The following is a 22,597-nucleotide window of genomic DNA, read 5'->3' on the forward strand; positions in this document are numbered from 1 at the left end:
GGGTGAGAGGTGAAAGGGAAGCAGGTTGCGGTCGGCAAATTAGATGGCGGGAAAAGAATGAGGTAGGAAACGCAGGCTTCATAGTCACGTGGAATGTGCCGTATACCTGCCTGCTCCCATGGACAGTGTGTAGGTCTTATCACAGCGGGCTCAGGGAGTATTCACACCCCTCTATGTAAGTCTGATGGCAAAAAACATCCCAAATCAAAGCTAGTATTGGAGTAGGGTCTGTTTTTTGTTCTAAGGCGGCTGAAACATGTACCTACATTTTCTTACAAGTGTCGAATTTTGATCAACATAAAAGTGTATGATTTTAGTGTCAGACTGCTACATAATAAAATACACTGCCTGACCAATAAAAAAGATGGCACGATCTGGGGTTTGCTGTAGTTGGTCAGGTTCAGCAACACAATGTGCCAAAAGAAAAAAAAAATGACAACCTGAATGACCAGGTTATTCCATCAATGGGTTTCTTCTTCCCTGACGGCACAGGCATATTCCAAGATGCCAATGCCAGGATTCGTCGGGCTCACATTGTGGGAAACGTGGTTCCAGGAGCACAGAGACATAATTTTCACACATGGTTTGGCCAGATCTTAAACCCATTGGGAATCTTTGGGATGTGCTGCATGAGAAGAAGGCCTTTGGTCACACTCTCCCAGCATCGATACAAGATCTTAGACTTTTATTTTGGTCAGGCAGCGTATCAAAAATTCGAGGAGAGAGCTTTCTGAAGCCGCTGTGTATTAGTGTCGGTGTGGAGTGCAGCATTCAACCGAAAGTCTCCATGTCTTTGATGACCAGTTCTCTGTTGAGATACGTGGCCCAGTAAACGAGGTTAAAGGTCCCGAAGAGCACAGGGAACAGGATGCGAGCCAGGCGGTCGATCTTGCTCACGCTGTTGAAGGTCTTCTTGGGCTGCTCCGGCTTGGTGAGGGCGGGGCTCTTGCTGGTGTCCATGAGGCCGCACTTGGAGATGGTGGGGATGGGGGAGTCCTTGGTGAGGCTGGGATAGTAGTTAGCCACAGCCACGGCGTACGCGTTGTTCTTTTTCACGATAGACCTTTCTTTTCTCTACAAGGAAAGAAATGACAAAATGTGGTTTGTGTGATGAAGGCCGAGAATAACACGGGGAGAACGTCAACACGGTCAACTCCATAATTAAAGAAAAGAAATCAAACACACTGGCATTGATATTTCACACTGCATATGACTTTCGGTACTTTGTTCTAAAGTTAGAACACATGATAGAGTGTGTGATGCCCTCTGCTGGCAACACTGGGGAGTGAAGTAATTTGATAAAAAAAAATATATAAAGTGGAATGTTCTTCTGTACCTTGTTCTCCACGACAGTCTTGCCATCCCAGGCCCAGCCACGTTTGGTGAAGTAGTTGACAGTGGCAAACTCAATGAGAGCAGAGAAGACGAAGGCGTAGCAGACTGCGATGAACCAGTCCATGGCTGTGGCGTAGGCCACTTTGGGCAGAGAGTTACGAGCGCTGATGCTTAGAGTGGTCATTGTAAGCACTGTCGTCACACCTGAAAATTAAGCACACTCGCTTTTTTAAATCTATGTTGATAGTACAGTATGAGTATGAGGCTTCACTCATCATTTTAAGCCAATGGCAGAATACAGTTAAGGTGTCGTTAAAGCTGGAAATGACAAAAGGTATTTTATAAAAATATATACTCTTATTATGTATTAACCTGTTCACAGTGCTGTAGTTTAAAACAGGGAAGCCAAAGATGCAGCCCGTGGCCCACATCCAGCTCCTGTAGTTTTAATCCACCCCTGAGGCAATTCTCAAATCATATGGACGTGCAGCAGTTAGTGCTCATGTTTCACAGCCAGAGGGTCCCAGGTTCGATCCCCGGCCAGAGTTTTTCTGTGTGAAGTTTGCATGTTCTGTCTGCATAGGTTTCCTCCGGGTTCTCCGGTTTCCCCAACCACTAAAAACATGTGACCATTGTACATGTTTTTGGATGATAGTGAGTGTGTTTGAGAGGGAGTGGGGGAAAATTAATTAACAATCCGGTGTGTTGCGCTTACATACATAATGTGTTTTCATTAAGTTGGACTGTCCTGACAAAATAAACAAATGAATAAAATCAATCAATCAGTATCTTTTTCTACATCATTGTAACTGCCTTTTGGATTTTGAGAGGACTATTAGACATTTATGTCTGCTCTGGCATATAAACAATTGAATACAAAAATACTATTGAGATTATTGAACAACCAAATATCAGCACCTAATTGATTTATTTTGTTGTAATCTGCAAAACAGCACAACACAGTGTCCTTATATTACCATCATCTTATACATTTCAAATGCTCTTGAATTCATATTTGATGATTATTATCTTTCAGCCCGCGGGCACACGATCAACGCGGAATTTGTGCACATGAACCAAAGTGAGTTTGGCACCACTGTTTTTTAGACCAACAAACGTTCTGAAAGGCGATGTGATTTTTGCATTAGTTTAGCTGCTTATATTTCAGTCTCCTCTCAAATGATTCTGCTTCTGTGTTCATGTGCACTCGAGCTGAATATTAATATTTTCTTCTGAAAGATGAAATTAAAATCACACAGATACAGTATGCTTTTTCAAAAGTCCTGCTGGATCAGGATAGATATAGGTATCCTTTATAATTCTCACATAAGGATTGTAGTTCGCATTTGTCCTACCATTCAATGCCACACAGAAAGGCCACATCGTCTGACAGCGTGCTGACCACTATGTCACCGTCTGAAACTAATCAGTGTCTGCTCAACAATATCTGGCTTAAAGATACACTACCTTTAACCCAGAACAACAGAGCTAAAAACAAAACACTGTCTGTCTACTTAAGGAACCGGAAGCAGGTTTTCAAGCTGTGTGCTCATATTCTAATACACGTCTGACTCACCAAACACAGTTCGGGCAGGAACAGACTCCCTGTTGAGCCAGAAGGAAACCTGGGAGAGGATGACTGTCATGATACAAGGCAGATATGTCTGAATGACGAAGTAGCCAATTTTCCTCTTCAGATGGAAGTGGGCCGTCATCACAGTGTATTCACCTGAAAAGCAGATCAAATATAATCTCCAGAAATTAACAAAATTAGTATTTGTTTTTGCAGATAGGAAGTTCATTTGCCAATACAATGCGACGTATGGGTAAATACATACATTTTCTATACACTTATAGACGTCATTACCATTATTACAGATTGTGACTTCCTTAGCTTATAGAATATACTCACCGGTGCTGGATTTGATGGTCTCCTTGCCCACTGTCTGCCCCACCAGGTCGTATTGGTTCAGCCTGGAGCCATCTGCGGCCACATCCACGGACTCAGTGGCATTTCGAGTCCAGATGTACGTCACTTCTGTTTTGGTGTAGGCATCTGACGCAGGAAACAAGCATGACCGGAGAGATACAGACCTTAACTGATCTTAAAACCATTCCACTCCACACAAGAACAGCACATGCATCTGATATGTGAATATATGCAAGTCATGCAGAACAGTCCATAAGATTTACAGCTTCCAAATTTCAGAGGGCAGGAGTGGGAGTCCATTGGAAAGTCCTCCAGATGCATGGGACACTCTGCTTGAACCGTCAGCCTGGACATAGACACCCCCCCCCAAAAAAAAAGAGTCATAATCAAAGCAACAGAGGCACGTGAACGTCCACATTTCGTAAAAGAATGTCTGCGTCGTACCTCATGGTGTACAGCAGGGTGCCGTCCTCCATGATGCGCAGCAGCTTGTTGGGCATGGTCATGTTGTGGGCCACAGACTTCTTGCCGTTGTGGAAGAAGGTGTCCGGGGTCCATATCTTACTGGCCATCAGGTTGTTCAGGGGCAGGATGTTCATCGGCCCGTGGAACTTCAGCCGCTCGTCTTTCCAGCTCTGACGGAAGAAGACGTCCACGGTGTACTCCTGCGGGGGGGGGGGGACAACAGGCATCAGACACAAACAAAGCGGATCGCGTTAACGACGGCATTCTCTCAACGCTGCAGCAATAAAGGTTGGAGGCTTGTCGGATCAGGTCGATTTCTTTCACGGGCAAACGGACTAAACCAAAGAGACAGGCAACACACATCCCCCTAAGCAAGGTGACGCAAAAATCAAATCAAGTCCCCATGTTAATGAACAAGCCTTAATGTGTATTAGGTATTAAGGGTGTCTACGTCGTTTTAAACAGGGGATCTTGACCAACAAGCTCCCAGTGAGCACAGAGCTCTGTTCCATCAATAAGTGACCTCCCTATTCATAAGGAGAGATTTTTTTTTTTACAGCTTCGTCTTACTGTTTCAGCACTCAAATGGCCTTCACAACAAAGCAGGTCCTCTTGCTCTCAAGTATTGATTTTACCGTTACTGTTGCATCCTTCCCAACTCTAGTTCATGCCTCTGCTGGAAATAGAGGAGGGAGACCTTTAGACCTCTATCTATTAGTTAGCCATTTCTTTCAAATATTGTGTGAAAAGTACAACAGAGAACCACTAACAAAAGGAATCGGACAGGAAGAAGAAGCAAAAACCCTGCAAACATGCGATGAAGCTGAGGGGATTTTAAAAAAGTGTGTGTTGCGGAATACTGAAAATGTTTAGCCACACGATTCACAAATCTTGACACAAAGGCCTCAAGTTAAACTCCCATGTGAATCACTGCGCACTATAAGGGGCAGATGATTTGCCACTGTGACCCTGGCTGAGAAGCCCATAGGAAAGACAGGGATGCAGCCTTTCCCACAGCACACAGAAGGGCTGTGGTACAAATCCAAAAAGCCACCAATGTTTTGTTATCTTCGGTGTCAGAAATGATTTCTCAAAACAATATTTTTAATTGAAAATGCATGTAATCGTAGCGGATTTATTTCACTCGGGTTTCGGGTCCACGGGCAGTCTTCAGGCTGTCAGAACATTGGCGGGTTAAAGCCAACTGTTACCACAGGCAAGTGTCAGCTCTCATATCCATCAGCCTTAGAGCCACGCCACCTCCGACTGCATGTACCAGCAGCAGGAACACAATATGCTCTGAGTGTGGACACAATCCCTGGACATAAACACATTTGTTTATTAAAATCCAACATTACGATTTCAATAGTCGCAAAGGCTGCAATTATTACGCAATACTTGTTATTTGCGCACAGCTAATACGCCATCTCCCTGGGGTATTAATATGTCTAAAACCTGGCAACCCCCGTAGTTTAACGCTCTACAAACCTCTTCTGAAAAGCATGGGATTCAGAAGACATTGGATTAGTTTAGCAGTTCATATTTCAGTCTTTTCACACAAGTAATTCCAATCACAATGGAGAAACCGCAATGAGATATTTCCCAAAACCGTTTAACCCTTTCAATGTTCAGAGCAACCAAGTAATAACACAATCCAGTTCACCAAAAAACAATGAAACATGCTGCACATTTTGTATTTCTGATGTTGCCAATGCTCTGCATGTGCGGTAGCCTATTTTATAACACACAGAGGTCTTCTTAATGCACAGACCATACGGGCAGTGCTATTAGCGCACAAAGGGCAGATGGAGTGACTGACATTATCTGATGCAACTTTGATGATAACTGTAAAAAATACATAAGAAACCCAAGCTCTTTCTCCCTTTTTATAGAAGTGTTGTTTCAATCTCTTCCACTTAACGTGCACTCTCCCCCCTCCTCGGCAGCTGAGCCACTTAAATATTTGAGCAGACACCACAAAGAAGGAAGCAACAATGAGCAAAAAAATTGGCTGTCTGTGATTGCGTAGAATAACAAGAATAAAGCACGAGCCAGTTTGGAAATCTCTTTTATGGGGATTGCCGGCCGTTTCAACTACGTTTTGGAAAAAGGCCACTATGAAAGCTTTGATGGTTTTAGCCTGTGAACTCACCATGTCCGTGTCCGACACTGGGCCAAAGCTGGTCACATAGATGTCCGTCTTCACCTCAGTCACTCGATCTAAAGAAGAAGAAGAGGACAAAAAAAGACAATGAAAAAGCTAAAAGGTTCGGACTGCGTGGGTTGTTTTAAGGTTTCGCCTCCCACCTCACGAGGCTTTGTCAGCAACTATCAAAAAAAAGGGAAAACTGGGTTTAACGTATATGCGAAACATTTTAATGCTCAGATATTTGGAACATAATTGCAAATTCGCACTAGACGGATAATTCCCTTGGTGTTAATATGCTGTGAATGCTACAATGTTCTGAATATTAGTATACCTCCAAGCCCTGGTCTCAGGCGGTTGTCATATCCATCCAAAAGACTGTCCAGAATCTTGGTAAAGGTGGTGATGTCTTTGGAAGAGCGTGTCGAATTGAATTTTGCTTCACACCTGGAGAAAGAGAAGACTAGGAATGGCACCATTACATCCTTCACTGATGCTGGTGGATGGAACAATGCAATACCCTAACAATGGGCACAGGAAACTAACTTAGAAAACACTGATTGAAGTACGCGCCTATCAATGCCTTGTTGATGGTTAAGTGAACGACAGATGTAGTCGATGTTCCAACTCACCTGTAGTGGCACAGCAGGAGCAGAGACAGCAGCAGGAGGCAGTGGGAGCCCCGGTGCCTCCCGTAGAGCGGTGGGAGCGGCATGGGTAGGGTCGGGGGAGGAAAAAGCGCACAAAACGAACGGTAAAGCCCGAGTAATGCCTGTATGTCCGCCACGTCAGCGCTCTTCACCCCTGCTCTGACCACGCGCTGAGGGGTCTTTGAGGTGACTTCAGAGATCCATCAAATCCGGAGGTTTCGGGTCCAAGAAAGCTTCAAGTTGAGCGCGAACTGGAGCGCTCACCGCTCAACCACCCGTGGCACACAACAAGCTGCTGACTGCCGCCTCGGTTGGCTGCACGCCGGACTGACGCGCCAATCGCTTCATGGGTTCACACAGGGCAGAGGCGATAACAAGTCATTTAAAGCTGTAGCCTTGTCCCCCCCCCCCCCCCCCCCCCCCCCCCCACACACTAAAAGCGCTTATACATTGAGCATCTTCCCCAACTTAGTACTTACGTGAAGACTCGGCTGGAAAAAAGTCCGATTTGATCAAACTGCATTTTTCACTTAAAGCCACATCGTGTAACATTTTATCCAATGAATAGAAAAAAAAAAAAATATTGTAGATATTTATCGTTGAATAATACCGGGAAAATAAACAAACAAATAGTGTTTACTATATGAGCAGCTCGCCTGTTCTAAAACCTGACGTTTGAACTTTACTGGGAGAGGGGACGTCTCCATTGAGATGTTACCTAAAGATGATATTAACTATGCTACGTCTTACTCCAAATACATTCTTTGATTTCCCGCAGCAATTATTCAACGATAAATATCTACAATGCATTTTTTTTCCTATTCATTGGATAAAATGTTACACGATGTGGCTTTAAGTGAAAAATGCATGTTCTTTGTCTGGTCATTGGGAGCATGTTTTGTATTGGCTGGCTACTGTAAGATCCAAAATGTTACACAGTGCGCCTTTAAAGATATTCCACTTCCACTTGAATTAGCACTGAACTCAGACACCAATATTGTAAAGTCATACATTTTTTTAAATTATTATTAGCTTATCGATTTATATATATATTTTTTGCCTGATATCTAATTTCTATTTGCTTTCACATTTGTTGCCCCTGTAGGCTTATTAACTCAAACACTAGGCCCATAATCCCAAAACCTCACTGATATAAGCAAACAACTAGCATATATATCTACAATAACTCTAAAGGTCCCCCTGAAATAGAGCAATTATGTCATTTTGGACAATATTTTACGCCTAATTACGCTCATGTGCAAAATAAACTGAAAACGTGCTCTTTTTTTTAAGTATTATTATTTGATTTTAACCTGATCTCAGAAAAAAGTCTCACATTGACATCTCTTTACATTTGTGCAGTGTCTCGGTTTAAAACAGACCCTTTATGCTCCTGCTAAACTTTCCCCTGTGCTGTAATCTGACGTTAGACTGCCCTCTGCTGTCAAGGAACAGTACTTGCTTCAAGGCAGGTGGAAATGGGAAGACACTACTGTAGAATTAATAGACAATGAATGAATAATAACGCGCATCCGTGTATATTCTGAGGTCAGAGCTTTTTTCTGCATCCGTCGGTCTTCACGGTGTTTAATCTGATCGGCCTAGTCCATGTGTTCTCTTTCGTGTCTTATAGTTGGGCTACTTTTTTTTCTTCACGAAGGCTATGGCTAATATCTTGACAACAAAACGACGACTGGTACGAGCAGTGTGCCTTGAGTGAGCATTGGAGCACACACGTTCATATAGGCCGATTAATAATGCAGTTCGGCGCGCAGCAGTGGCCAGGTGGGGGAGGTAGGTTAGAAACGGGACGGGAATGCACAAAAAAAAAAAAAAAAAAAAAAAAAAAGGGACATGGGGCTGTACCTATTGGTTAAAAATTACGCATCTGATCACTGAAATCAATTAATCCCACCACCAGTGTAGGAAGAAAAGGAAAAAAAATCCCAACCCTCTGGCTCTCACGTGTGCGCGCACCCCCTTTGATCCATCTGCGCTATAAGGGACACATGACCGCGGCACAGTTCATCTCTCCTGATTGCTCCTGACTCTGTTTGGGAAGAAGTGAGTCGGAGGCAGCGATAGGCAGAGCTCTTGTGTCGGCAGCACTGCAGTCAGCAGCACCCACCACCACCACCACCAACCCCCCCACCCCCCCACCCCCCCACCACCCGGACTCTCGTCACATCCGCGCGAACGGAGAATTTTTAACGCAGCCGACGCGCTGTTCCCATATGCACTGCCAGCGCCGCGCTGCGTCCGGGACCGCGCTGGGATAGAGAGAACACGGATGAACTAGCCACTCTTCCCCCCATTACGGACTTCACACTGTTTTCTTTTTTTTTTTTTTTTTTTCCTTCTTCTTCTTCTTCTTCTTCTTCTTCTGCTTCTTCTTCTTTCCACCCCCCCACCACCCCCCACCTCCCCTCCCACCCCCCCTTCTCCTGAGCGCCACTGCTGCATGTCTCTCTGAGCGCGCTCGTTTTGGCTGATAATGCGTGTGGATGTGGGGGGAAGGAGAGCGGTGCGCGTTCTGGGGCTCTAACTGCGCAGCCTGAGAGAGTCTTGTGTGGGATCCTTCAGGTGCACGGGCATGGGGGCCGGTGTGAGGCGCGGGCTATGCGGGCTTTTCTGCCTGTCCCTCATCCTCGCTGCGGCGTGGGCTTCGCAGAGGTGAGACGGGAGAGCGCGCGCGTCATGTTTCGCGATCACAAGCTGTCTTTTCCCCCCCCCTTTTTTTTCCCTTTTTTGGGGGGGACAGGCGCAACTTATATGTTCTGTCTTTCATTCCAGCGCCAACGAGCCCAGTAACATGTCCTTTGTGAAAGCCACCGTGGATAAGCTGCTGAAGGGCTATGATATCCGCCTGAGGCCTGATTTTGGAGGTACAGTCCGGCGTATATCTGCAGTGGTCCGCTCATCCTGACGCACTGGCACTTAACGCTGTGTGTGCCTCTTCTTGCAGGCGCACCTGTGGACGTTGGCATGAGCATAGACATCGCCAGCATCGACATGGTGTCCGAAGTGAACATGGTTAGTGGTGTGGCAGGGTGTGCATGGTGACTTATGCGGGGTGAAGGCTGCTGTCTCCCGGAGTGAAGGGGGACAGGCCGACACACGGTAGGTTGCAGTAATTACATAAGGCCCGGGAGTTTTGTGGAGCACTGATGCAGAGAAAAGCGAGCGCAGGTGAACATGTTGGTATGGGAATGCGATGCTGTGCTTATCGGGCTTTTTGTGTGTGTGACATTGTGGATATTCAAAGTTTCATCATGCAGCATTTTTGATTAATTATGCAAGTTAGACATGCATTAAACATAACATGCAGAGGGTGGGGCCAAGTTCAAAGTGTTAGCGAACGTTCCTGCTTTGCCGTATTTATTTTTCATAATCTCGTAGCCGAACTGTTTGGAACAGGCCAACTACTTCTCATTTACAGGAGAGACTAATGGGGAGCACCACACAACACCCTCATCTAGAGAGCAGGAAGTTTATTGCCAGGAGTAGAAAACGAATAGAACCCACTGGGCACTTGCAGCAGAGAATAGGGGCCTGTGAGAGAGCAGGGAGTACCTCACTGCATCCACATATGCAGAAGAATCCCACACTGCACCATAGTACAGAGCAGAGACAACCCCAGGGAAGACGACCCTGCTCCACTCATACACAGCTGGAGGAGAATCCAAATGTATTCACAGGGTAGCTGTAAGAGTACCCTGCTGAACCAAAACCAACAGAGTGGAGACAATTATGAGTGTGTCCACATGAGGCAGAGAACCCCAGCACAAAGTAGAGAACAAGACGTGCAGTCAACTGCGCCCACATGCAGGCTATAAATAATGACAGAGAAAAATCTCATAGCAGATTTTAGGGAGTACCCCTTCACAAGGGGGAGTTTGTCTCCCAACCAGAGGAACACGGACCGTGGGGGTATGTGAGCACTTAGCAGGGGGTACTTGGAATTATTTAAGAATATAAAACATAATCGTTTTTTCATGTTATTTTCAAAAGGGAAGTTAAGTTATTGATGTTTGGCAGTGGGAGGTTTGGAGTTGAAAGTGTTTCAGCTTGACAGTGTTTACTGTGACCACAACACATCACTTTCTAAATAATCGGCAGCGCCCTCGAGGTAGGGTGGATGAAAGACTCAAGGGGTACGTGTGACAACAAAGGTTGGGAAATACTGAGCAGGGTGGAATGGGCTTCCACCCTGCTCAGTATTTCTACACATACAGTAGAAGGAGATTACCCCACATACTGTAGAATACCCCACTGCACCCACATCTACCGACTAAGCTCAAGCAGTAGAGTGGGACTCTTTCAGATCATAGTATTGTGCAGGCTTTTACAGGCAAATACTCATTGCAGCAACATTATCAAATTAAATATATTTTATTATTATCAGTTTGATAATGCGTTACTTCTTCTTCATATATTTTAATTTGACAAAACAATAATAACCCCATAATAAACACCCATCACACTGATAACAGAAAACTATGATATCTTGGCATGCTGTTTTTTAAAGTAGTGCGAGAGCCCAAACACCTCGGCACTACAGAGACTGGGGAGTACCCCACTCCACTCACATACAGTAGAGATAAGAGATTACCCCACTGCACCACCACCACTAACCACCACTTTCTTTGGTGCATTGGCTAAAAAGCAATACAGAATTGTTGCTATTTCTGTTGTTGTTAATGTAGCTTACCCGACTGCTGTCGATTTTGTATTTGTTAGACAACCCCAAACAGTGATGGTCCACACAGTCTGCAGTGGGCAAGAGCGAATCCCACTGCGCCCACATACTGTACACACCAGGGAGTACCCCACTGCACCCACAGTGGAGACTAAGCACCTCACTGCACCCACATACAGTAGAGCGCTGTTGGAAGTAGGTCATGCAGCAGCACACTGCAGTAGTGATGACATGGCATGAATTTCTATATTCTTGTTTACTGCAGTGCACAGAAACAGTAAAGTTGGAGAAGTGCCTTACTCTGTGATGGAAAAAAACAAACAACAAACCTTAAGGTAGAGCTGAGGCATGGTGCAACGACCTGCAACAGTCTCTCGGAGTGTTCAGAAGTTTGACACGCTATTAAAATGTCCCAGTTTCGCCGTTGGAGCTGTTAGAACTTTAGAAATTAAAGGCGTTTTGTTGACAGGTTATTTAGCATCTATTTAGGAGATGAAGGGCGCACACTTGTAGGCAGCGATTTTGTGATGAAATCGTTTCTTTCTCCAAATACATGCATGAATCGGTAATTAAGCTCAGTGATAGAATGGGTAAATGTGAGAGATTCTAGATTGTATTTATCTGTCTGCTGTCAATGTGATAAAAGAAGATACAAGTAATTCTTGCTTGTGTGAGGCTGCTGGGGGGGAGGTGGACTGGAGGAGACTTGTGGCTTTAAAGCTGGAATGACTGGAAGAAGGCAGGAGAGAGTGCATTTATATGAATTGCTTGAGAAGTGATTGGTTGAAATGCAAAGGCAGCTGGCAGTCAGTAGTTGACAACGACTGATGAGAGGTTTGAATTGGGTGGGAAATACTGTACACACATCCTTGTTTATGATACGCATCTGCTTTGCATCAATGTTTATCATAGCACAGTTAAAGTGATAGTATGTAATATGGCTGAACGATATTGAAGTGACTTGCGATTTGCGACACGGCTGTGCAACATTGCGATAACGATATTATTGCGATATTTCACTAAAAGAAAAAAAACATTTCAACAGGATATGTTCCATTTTAATTAAATACAAATCGTAAGTCACTAGTTTTTCAGCAAATGATGTCAAAAGAACACTTTTTAAAAAAAAAGACAACATTGCGACCAAAACAAGACTTCAATTGAACTAAGTTTTAGTTAAACACACATATAATTAACTTATAAGTTCAATGCACTTTTTGTTTTGTTTGCTGAGTTTGCAAAAAAGAAATGTGTCGACCTCAGTCTGATGAAGACTTTAGTGATGTTGCGATATGTTGTGGCTTCTTGCGATACAGATATTGCATCACCTAATATCCCGATACAATATTTTTTGCGATATATTGTGCAGCCCTACTATGTAAGTTTAAACGCTTTACATATTCAATAGATCGCATATAATTGACAGCGTAACAATTGAGTTTTTTCTTAAGTCCCGCCCTTTGCTTAGTTGCCGTTCCTTGGCGACTAATCAGAAGCCACGGTGCCATAGCTTTGACCAATGAGACGAGATTTTCCTGTGAAACGGCCCATCAGGGTCAATCAGGAGGGAGGGGGGGGCGGGAGCTTGATTGTTTACTTTTGAAATCTCTTTCTCTCTCTCCACTCATTGTGCAAACTCAGAGTGGCTTTCGTGTACAATCAGGAGGCGAGGGGAGGGGCCTTGATAGTTCGCGTACTCCTCATTTTGCAATCTTATAACCTATCGCAATTATAACTAAGATCGGGTTTTGTTTTTTTTACATTGTGAGGTTTATTATTTCACTTCCTGATTGGACACGGGCACAGGATTTGACATGTTTACCGGGCTCCAGAAGAAAAGCTGTTTTGGCCGCTCTCTCTCCGCAGGACTACACCATCACAATGTACTTCCAGCAGTCTTGGAGGGACAAGCGCCTGTCCTACACTGGCATCCCCCTCAACCTGACCCTGGACAACCGCGTGGCCGACCAGCTGTGGGTGCCAGACACCTACTTCATCAACGACAAGAAGTCCTTTGTGCACGGAGTGACTGTGAAGAACCGCATGATCCGCCTGCACCCTGACGGCACTGTCCTCTACGGGCTAAGGTAACTGTCCCGCAACCACACCGACCAACCAAAGTGCAGTTGCTGAGTACACTCACAAAACCACTGGCACGTGTGGGGGATCTGCTGTTGAGAAGATGACTCCCGTGGAAATGCAGTGTAACATTTTCGTAGTGTATCAGGTATCAACTTATATGCTTCCGTCATAAATTAATCATGTATGGATGGCCAATCTCCTCTACACTGTAACCTGCAATTTATTTATGAATCCTGAACTCTAAAGCAATCCAATCTTGACTTAAGTGAATTGTTTTTCTTACCAACTGAATTGAGCACATTTTCTACAGTTTGGCTTTAACCCAAATTTAAAATCTTCTTGAAGAAAAACACAGCCAGTTCAACCTGGATAGACTCAAACAGACAAAGGCAGTGATTATGAAGGATTTATTGACATGTGTATATTGTTTTTGGCGATCAGACCCAGGCAGTAGACATCGATGTATGAATGGAAGTCAGTATGGATGAGCAGGTTGGAGTTAGGGAGGTCTTCCCCCTGGACACTGGCGGTGGTATGGGAGCAGAGAGAAGCTGTGGCAGAAGAGGTGGAGACGGGGAGGAGGTGGGTCGCAGCACGGCTGGGAAGCGAACGAACCATGATTGCTGGAGGCTTAAAAGCGGGACCCAGGGCGGCGATTGGCTGCTACAGAGGTGCCGCTCTTGCCCTGGTGGAGGATCATTGGCTGGAGGTAGATGATGTTGAAATTTGTCTCCCAGGTTGAATATACGCCTAGGCTTCATTATAGCGACAAAAACGAGAAGAAAATGCACCAGAAAAGCATCAAAAGAGCGACCAAAAAAAAAAAGAAAAGCTTCGATTCGATTCTGAGCAATACCAAGGCTGATATCGACCTTACCAATGAGAGGTGAATTTGTTATAGATTCAAAAAGCATGCATAAATGTTTCACAATGTTACCAGAGCAGCAGAACAGAACAAACTATTCCACTGTGAGTTCAAAGACATCGCAACTTTGGTATCAGTGCATGCGTTTCAAGGGAAGGAAGACGAGCGGATTACCAGTTCCATCTCTAATATTGTATTTCCATATTTTTCTGCTAACACTGAACATGACTGACATGTGCCTCCATAAGGATCACCACCACTGCCGCTTGCATGATGGACCTGCGCCGATACCCGCTGGACGAGCAAAACTGCACACTAGAAATAGAAAGTTGTAAGTATACGGTTGACTATATCAACGTTCTTCTGTGTTTGTAAAAAAAGAGAAAGCATATTATTTCACCTCCTACTTAAAATACGACTTACGACTACAATGAGGCTGTGTTGATGGGGACTGTGGGGTCTTGCTTTCAGATGGGTACACCACAGACGACATAGAGTTCTTCTGGCAGGGAGGAGCCAACGCCGGCTCTGTGACTGGGGTGGAGAACATCGAGCTTCCGCAGTTCTCCATCATCGACTACCAGACCCTGGCCACCAAAGCTGTGTTCTCCACAGGTCAGACTAGCGATGAAATAATAACCAGGAGAGACACACTGCGGAACGTTCCAGGCTTTAGATTGTTAAATGAACACGCCAGTAACAGCAACAATACTATTTTTCTGTTTTCTTTTTTTTCACAGCTGGTTAGAAAAGAGAGCTCATAGAGAGGTTGTGTCCTGTAGCTGATATGAGGAAGACGCAGGCGAAGAAAGAGTGCATTTATGTGAATGGCTTTGAGAGGAAAAACGTTACAGGCTGTTATTAGTGTGCTTTTTCTCCACTCTCACAAAGGTTCTTACCCGAGGTTGTCCTTGAGTTTCAAACTGAAGAGGAACATTGGCTACTTCATTTTGCAAACCTATATGCCCTCCACCCTGATCACCATCCTGTCCTGGGTCTCCTTCTGGATCAACTATGACGCTTCAGCTGCCAGAGTCGCATTAGGTTCGATATTTCATTCTAAATCATTTCCCCATTTTGAGCGTTGGTTCTGAGACCAAAAGTCAAATTGGATTTGTTCCACAGGAATCACTACGGTGCTGACCATGACCACCATCAACACTCACCTCAGGGAGACCTTGCCAAAGATCCCCTACGTCAAGGCCATCGACATTTACCTGATGGGCTGCTTCGTGTTCGTGTTCCTGGCTCTGCTGGAGTACGCCTTCGTCAACTATATCTTCTTTGGCCGTGGCCCCCACCTGCAGAAGAAAGTGGCCGAGAAGGCAGCGAAGTCCAACAATGAGAAGAATCGCCTGGAGAGCAACAAGGTTCAGGTGAGCAACATGCTATGCTGGTTTACGGAATATAGTTTGTTGAAAAAGTTATGACACAAACAGGCTTACTGGTCAACACTGGTCAGCGTTTAAATTGGGTGGTGAAGTTTAGGCAGGAGCCAGGCCTAAAGGGGCAAAATCCAGCCCTCCAGCGTGCATCCTCTCATGATACCCCTCTGTATTTTCAATACACAGGGACATCAGTCCAGTTAGCCCGCCCTCCTTCGCTGCTCAAGCCAAAATCAAGCAGATCTGCAGAGTCAGATTTGTTTATTTGCGGTCACGGGTTGTTCACGAGTAGCGTCACTGTTGGGACGTTGAAGCTCCCTTAATAACAATCTTCAGATGATGCACAGGAGAGCTTTTTTTCTTATGGGCGGTTAATGACCAAAAACACATCAACAATCAAGAGACTTTTGGGATTCATCGCCCCGGTTCCAATATTAACACAGAACCAATAATAGCACTGCAACAACAACACAAGCCCGCCCTTTGCTGATCGCTTTACTCCACTTCCTGTTTGCTTGCATATGTTCTGCTTTGGAAATGATGGTGCTGACCGGACTCAATTGCTGGTACAGCGGTGAGTCTGGATTTTTCCAGGCAAGTATCCTCTGTCCCCTTCGATCATTTTGAGAAACATAACCCAACTGAAATATTCCAAACACTGATATGAATTCCTTAAAAAAATTTGCCGGGGGGAGAACTCCCAGAGCCCCTTGTTTTAAAACTATTGTCAAAGTAAAAACACCATTTGTACAAAACGATGATTGAGTTTCTTTAATGAAGGTTCTTGAGTCATCATCTGTACACTGTAGTTGAAGTTGACGTTTCGCCCTCTCATCCAAAAGGCTTCATCAGCCCGCAGTCCAGGTAAAGACCACGGGGAGGAGTTTCACAAAGCTAAGTCACTCCCCCCTATTAACCGGCACTCTCACCTGTAGGTAAACATCTTTGCAGTTTAAGAGTTTAAGAATCGGTGTCTGTTAGGTCGCTACGGCTTAGAGCGACAAAGACTCTTAAACTGCAAAGATGTTTACCTACAGGTGAGAGTAGCGGTTCATAGAGGGGAGGGACTTAGCTTTGTGAAACTCCTCCCCATGGTCTTTATCTGGACTGCGGGCACAACTGAACTTTAGTGTCGCTGACAAAGCCTTTTAGATGAGAGGCGAAACGTTCGACACTTCAACTACAGAGTACAGATGATGACTCAAGAACCTGTACGACTGAGAGCCTACACAGACAATGATGTAGTTAGTAGTTATCTGAAAATGAACAGATGCACATATTGATGCTAATCTTCCCACCACTGCTCATCGGCCTTTACAACCATCTTGAAATCGGGTCTCCAACTCTCTTGTCCCGCGCTCTGTGCAGGTGGACGCCCACGGTAACATCCTGCTGACCAGCCTGACCGGAGAGATGGGGGGCGCGGACATCATGGGCGCCCTCACGGACCCCCGGGCCACCATGTTCTCCTACGACAGCGCCAGCATCCAGTACCGCAAGCCCATGACCAGCAGGGACCTGTACGGCCGCCCCGCCATCGAACGCCCCCTCAGCCACAAGAAGGGGCGCCTGAGGAGGAGGGCGTCCCAGCTCAAAGTCAAGATCCCGGACCTCACCGACGTCAACGCTATAGACAAGTGGTCCCGAGTGATTTTCCCCATCGTGTTCACATTCTTCAACCTGGTGTACTGGCTCTACTATGTGCACTAGAGGGACCTGAGAGTGAAACCGGCTGGATGGACTTTTGAACATAAGAGTTTTAAAATGAAAAGTCACAAATACGTAGGGCTGGGTGGCTTTCTTTATTCTTTCTTTTTTGTTTTTTTTGGTGCCAGTAGTTAAATAATACCTGGATACGGACACCTGAATGTTAATTTTCTTCAGCACCTGCATTAAAGACACTAAGATACTTCCTTTTTTTTTTTTATACTTGTAGGGGAGTGAAATCCATTTTGAGCAGTGTTTTGTGATTGCAGACGTCTGATTGGGAGGAGAAAAAAAAGAATTCACTCCATGGTGTCTGCAGCGTATTAAGAACAATCATAAACCCGGGAATATACTACCATCATTGCCTGGTGCAGGACAATATTGTAAACATGACTGGGCCACTTTGCTCTCTGAAAGTCGTGAGACATTCTTACAAACTCATCCCTGAAGAAAAAGGATGTTAGTAATATGTTCGGAAAGATATATGTTTGGACTACAACTAACGATTTATTACAAGCTACTTTTTTTCTTCTTCTTTTTTTTTTCTCAAACATTATCGAGGAAGGGTTTCTCAAGCTGGGGAGCAGGGGACCAGAGACTCCAAGGGTCCCCTGGGCTTTGTCTGGTCAGAGGAAATACAAAGTTTGCAAGCTGTAAAAATCCAACACAAATGATAAAAGACACTGGGTCCAACTTGTAGAAAACAATGCGGTATAAAAACCTGTCTGTTACACTGCAGAAAGTAATGCTTTCTCTTGAAATAAGTCAATTTGAGTATCTGATTTTAAGTGATCTGTCCATGGGGCATGTTTTTTATACTTCTATTAAGAAAAAAAAAAAAAAGAACTCATCACACTCAAAACTAGATTAGAAAAATAAAAAATAAATCTTAATTTACTTGTTGAAAAGGTTGTTGTCGATGCTTTTTGTTTTTTTCTGAAATCAATGGACAGATTTTTTGGAATTGGTTACTGGAATCATGGACAAATTTGCTTAATCCAAGAAAACGACTTATTTAAAGATCACTTTTTGCAGTGTAATAAAAAGTACAAACATGGCAAAAAAAACAAAACAAAATGTGGCTATAAGAATTTAAAGGCCCTGTACCCAATTTAATTCAATTAAATGTGTTTTGTCCTCCTCCTCCTCTTTATTAAATATCCAGAAAAAAAGACTATTCATGTTAGAATAAAGCATTTTATCGAGGTTAGTTTTTAGCATTATTGTAATAGTGACCTTGAAAGTTGTAATTCGTGTTTATAAATCATCTCTGTGAAGAACTGGGATGTTAGAAATGCCTTAGGGATGTTGGGAATGAGTTTGGACACAACTAACGGTTACACTTCGACTCTTTTACTGTTGTAAATAAATAAATAAATAAATAATAATGATCAGGTATAGGGCCTTTAACAGTCCTTCATTAAATTGAGGGAAGCCAAAGTGTTTGGACCTGTGTGGACTTCATCAAGGCTTTTGCATGAGACAGAAGGACCACAGGTGTCCATCGTTTTTTTTTTTTTTTGCCATGTTTATATCATTTCTACTCTAGGTAGGTTTTATACCTTCATCCAACATACACAAATAAAAAGAGGCCATAGACACTAAAAATATCGAATTCAACTTTATAGGTTTAAAATGGAAGCTTGTTAGGATGTTTTTATTTTTATTGCCACATATTTGTAGGGGCTGCAACCACTCATCTAGAACCACAAAACAGATTAATGTTCATATTTTCTGTAAAAAAAAAAAAAAAAAAAACCTTGAGCAAAATGTATAATTTATTTGTGCTGGGACTGGGACTATAACTATAACCATCTAAAGCGCCATGTCAGGACCCATCTGGCATTGAATCTTGGATTTCAAAACAGTGATAGATTTCTTGGTTCCAGTTCTGGAATATATATATATATATATATTTTCCCCCCTCCCATTGTCCCAGTTTGTCGGTACCCCAGAGGTATCTTTTAGAAGTACCCAGCCCTACAAGTTAGTGTAAATACATGTACATTTATAAGATACAAATATATATAGAGAGAAGAGTATACTTTATAAAAAATGCTTTTTAGTTACTGGGATAGGGTCCAGTACACGCCACACACGAGTAAGCAGACAAAGATGACTGAATGTAAATGCTTTTTTGCTGTTTGTTTATTAGCTAGTTTAAAAATACCTGCTGAGGACATACATTATTATTATAATGCAGTGACTTATTCTTTCTCTAGACTGTATTTTCATATTTTACTCTTGCATGCATTTCCTTATTCCACTAAACGAAAATGAATAGAACCAGGAACGGGTTGCAAATGGGACAATAAAAGGTGTTGAAAGATCGTCTATGTTGTAAATGCATTTCTGAGTCAAACTATTGCAGCACGCTGGACCAGAAAAATGGCAAAGTATGGCTGACTTTTACATGGTTTTATTTACAGTAAAAACACGACTTGCTTCACACAAAACAAAGCACCGCTGGCATAAATTATAAAAACGTGACACATGATTTACAGTCAAAACGCCGGGACAGTTTGGAAACCCTTCGAGGTGGGGTTCATGCTCCAAGATATGCTTTTGAGATCAAACAACTCAGCTCAAGACTGGCCTAGATCCGCACTTCTGCCTCTTCAGTAATAGGGTTATCACTTCAACTGTAGCACCACCTGTAAAAATAGATGACATTAATAACTCAAGCAACAACTACGCAAATGGAGGACTCACAGTTTGCCGAGTGCTTCGAGTGCATATGACGGGATTTTCGAATCATTACTTAGTTTGACAAAATAACACCGGGATCAATCACAGTTTTTAAAGACAAAACTGAATTTGTTATGCCTTAAAACACAGGTGACATAATGACGGAGAATTACATGCATGTCCCAAGGATAGAACTGGGACTCTCTCATGGCCCTTATGTACAGTATGGTTCCACAGGGACGGTTTTGTAATGTTTAACTCTTTGTATGTCGCATTTTGAACCACTTTCCTATGGAGCTTGAGATTGGGTCATAAAATGGATTCCAGGTCTATAATATAACACAATAAACCAAAGGGAATGCTTAATTTTTGTTTATTTTTTTGAGATAGGGTTCATATAAAAGCATTGAGTTGTGTACAAAATGCGCGGTATAAATAAAGTTGAACTATTTGAACATTACCGCAGTGAGGTAGTTGTACTCGTTTTGCTAAATCTTAAACATAGTTACTTTTTGCTATGTTCCAGGGAAATAGTGGTCGAACTTGTCATATGCACTTTAAGATTCACTTTAAATAGGTTTTATATTCATGCACCGACCTGGAATAACATCCTTAGCAAATTGTTAACGTCGTACATGATGTGGAATGACACTTTTTTTTTAATGCCAGACAGGTAAGAGTGTGTTGGCTGGTGTACCTTGTTCGCTGCATCCAATGAAGCGATGAGCGTGTTCAGTTCCTCTCGGGTCATCTCCATAGTAACCGGACGCAGGACCCCGTTTTCCCTCACATCCAGGCTAAGGCTGAGCAGTGGGGTCTGGAGAGATGAGATCTTGTCACTGGACAGTGCAAGCTGCCAAAACACAAAGAAACAAACAGGTAAACTTACGCCAAAAACAGACGTACTAAACTCCAGAGCTGTGGAGGTTTCCAGTGATTAATGTGCATGTGCTAGTACAGGGGCAGGCAACGTCAGGCCCGATTGCCAAATCCAGCCCTTCAGCACAGAACCTCTGGCCCTCAAGGTGATTTTGAACCATTATCACACAAATCAGAGAGTACTTTTAACATTATTAGAGTAAAATGGGAGAAAAAAAGGTAGAAATACTGTCAATACACCCAATGAGGGTCATATATTATGTACAACACTGGCATTTGAAGGAAGTGCACTGGAAAAAGAATAATCGTTTTAAGCAAGAAATTACATAAATCTACTTGAATTAAGAGATTCAATCTAAGGTTTGAGTAGATTTGGTCTGGTCTTAGACGAGATAAAACCTCTAGTAGTTTATTCTCTTAATAAAGATAATTTTGTGTCCTTTCAAGTGAAAAAACAGTCTGATTTGAAGTGGGTTTTATTATTGTTCCATTGGCGCTAAAGCATTTGTACCTTGAATTAGTTCAAACCGACTCAAATTCAACATAGAAGAACTTTTATTTAAGCAATTTTAAGTCATTTATCTCATTTAAGATGGTCATTTTTCCAGTGTTGTGCTTTACTTTGGGCCCTCGGTCTGTTTACAATAAAGAAAATCGTCCCTCCGCCTAGAAAACTTGCCTACCCCTGTCCTAGTAAGATAAAGAAAATGAGTTGCGTTCTCCCACCTTGAGCTGCCAGTCGAAGTCAGTCAGGACAGCGGAGGAGATGGAGGTGGTCCTGTCCCGCAGCGCTCGGCAGAGCTCGTGTCGTCGAGCTTTTATCACACTCAGTAAAACATCTTTGTGTGTGATATCTGACAGCGCGGCCAAGACCTAACACATCCAACAAATAACTGTGTGGAAACAATCTTTTCATGGAACAGTAAGTCACTGTTTGGTTGTCTCACCTCCTCATCTGAGCTGTGTCCCCCAGCTGCCAGACAGAAAAGGCTTGATAGGGACTTGTTCAGGCCCATCCACTCGTCCAAACTGCAGGTGGCGCTGTACTCCTGCCTTTGAGGATGCTTTCTTCCACATACTCCATCGACCACAGCATGGCACAACTGGGAAAGACAACCCTGGGGTTACTGCCTAGAGGTGGCTGTTGGTTAAAGCACTGTGTTGTTAATATTAGTAAGTCTGTCTTATGTTTGATCTGATCCAATAACAACATGCATTCTAGTCTCCACAATTCCAGCTAGTTTCTGGTGTGTCTAATGTGACCAAATGCTGACCAAACTCTAGAAACGTGCAGATTAAGCCTATAGTGATGTCCACTCGATTACTTACTTTACGGCACTCTGTGTCTGTGAGTTTATTTAGTAAAAGAACAGTCATATTTCTGCCAGCGCTCTGTTAAAGTGAGGAGTTTCCGCGTTGTCCTGTCAGTCAGCTGACGCCGGTCACGTGAGCAAGTGCGATGCGTTCAAAGCCACTGTGTAAAATACTAACATTAAGTTCGTGTCTGATTCATGGACGTATTCGTCTGATTTAAAGAAATACACATTGAATCGTTGTATGTTTTTGTATGCTGCTCTGTGTGTATCCTTGATTATGCATACAGCTTTAAAGGACTGTTCAGTTATGTACTATTTAGTTGTGGCTACGTCAAAAGTGTAAAAAGGTGTGGTGCTGCTGCCGAACGCTTCACTGCACTGACAGATCGTGCCGTGAGCTCCAGCGGCTGCAGCTCAGTGATGCCTCTGCCCGTGTCCGTGCTGTGACTG

General features: G+C 43.6%; 3 protein-coding genes across 3 annotated transcripts; 1 reads left to right on the forward strand and 2 right to left on the reverse strand.

Moving 5' to 3' along the window:
* Window positions 1–674: 674 nt before the first annotated feature.
* Window positions 675–6,849, reverse strand: gabra2a (gamma-aminobutyric acid type A receptor subunit alpha2a). The gene is made up of 9 exons (XM_079573288.1): window positions 6,509–6,849; window positions 6,211–6,323; window positions 5,883–5,950; window positions 3,710–3,930; window positions 3,529–3,611; window positions 3,248–3,391; window positions 2,912–3,064; window positions 1,337–1,539; window positions 675–1,074 (listed from the first exon to the last, which is right to left on the reverse strand). Exons 1-9 carry the CDS (start codon window positions 6,589–6,591, stop codon window positions 772–774), a joined length of 1,371 nt encoding a protein of 456 aa, XP_079429414.1. The 5' UTR covers window positions 6,592–6,849; the 3' UTR covers window positions 675–771.
* Window positions 6,850–8,949: 2,100 nt separating this feature from the next.
* Window positions 8,950–19,597, forward strand: gabrb1 (gamma-aminobutyric acid type A receptor subunit beta1). Its single transcript, XM_079574175.1, has 9 exons — window positions 8,950–9,199; window positions 9,320–9,411; window positions 9,492–9,559; window positions 13,092–13,312; window positions 14,421–14,503; window positions 14,644–14,787; window positions 15,064–15,216; window positions 15,298–15,548; window positions 16,926–19,597. The coding sequence occupies exons 1-9, from the start codon at window positions 9,120–9,122 to the stop codon at window positions 17,265–17,267; spliced, it is 1,434 nt and encodes a 477-aa protein (XP_079430301.1). The 5' UTR covers window positions 8,950–9,119; the 3' UTR covers window positions 17,268–19,597.
* Window positions 19,009–22,392, reverse strand: commd8 (COMM domain containing 8). Its single transcript, XM_079574176.1, has 5 exons — window positions 22,161–22,392; window positions 21,779–21,934; window positions 21,558–21,704; window positions 20,650–20,805; window positions 19,009–19,918 (listed from the first exon to the last, which is right to left on the reverse strand). The coding sequence occupies exons 1-5, from the start codon at window positions 22,206–22,208 to the stop codon at window positions 19,898–19,900; spliced, it is 528 nt and encodes a 175-aa protein (XP_079430302.1). The 5' UTR covers window positions 22,209–22,392; the 3' UTR covers window positions 19,009–19,897.
* Between the last annotated feature and the right edge of the window lie 205 nt (window positions 22,393–22,597).

The sequence above is a fragment of the Gobius niger genome (assembly GCF_951799975.1).
Source record: "Gobius niger genome assembly, chromosome: 16".
Taxonomy (NCBI): Eukaryota; Metazoa; Chordata; class Actinopteri; order Gobiiformes; family Gobiidae; genus Gobius; species Gobius niger.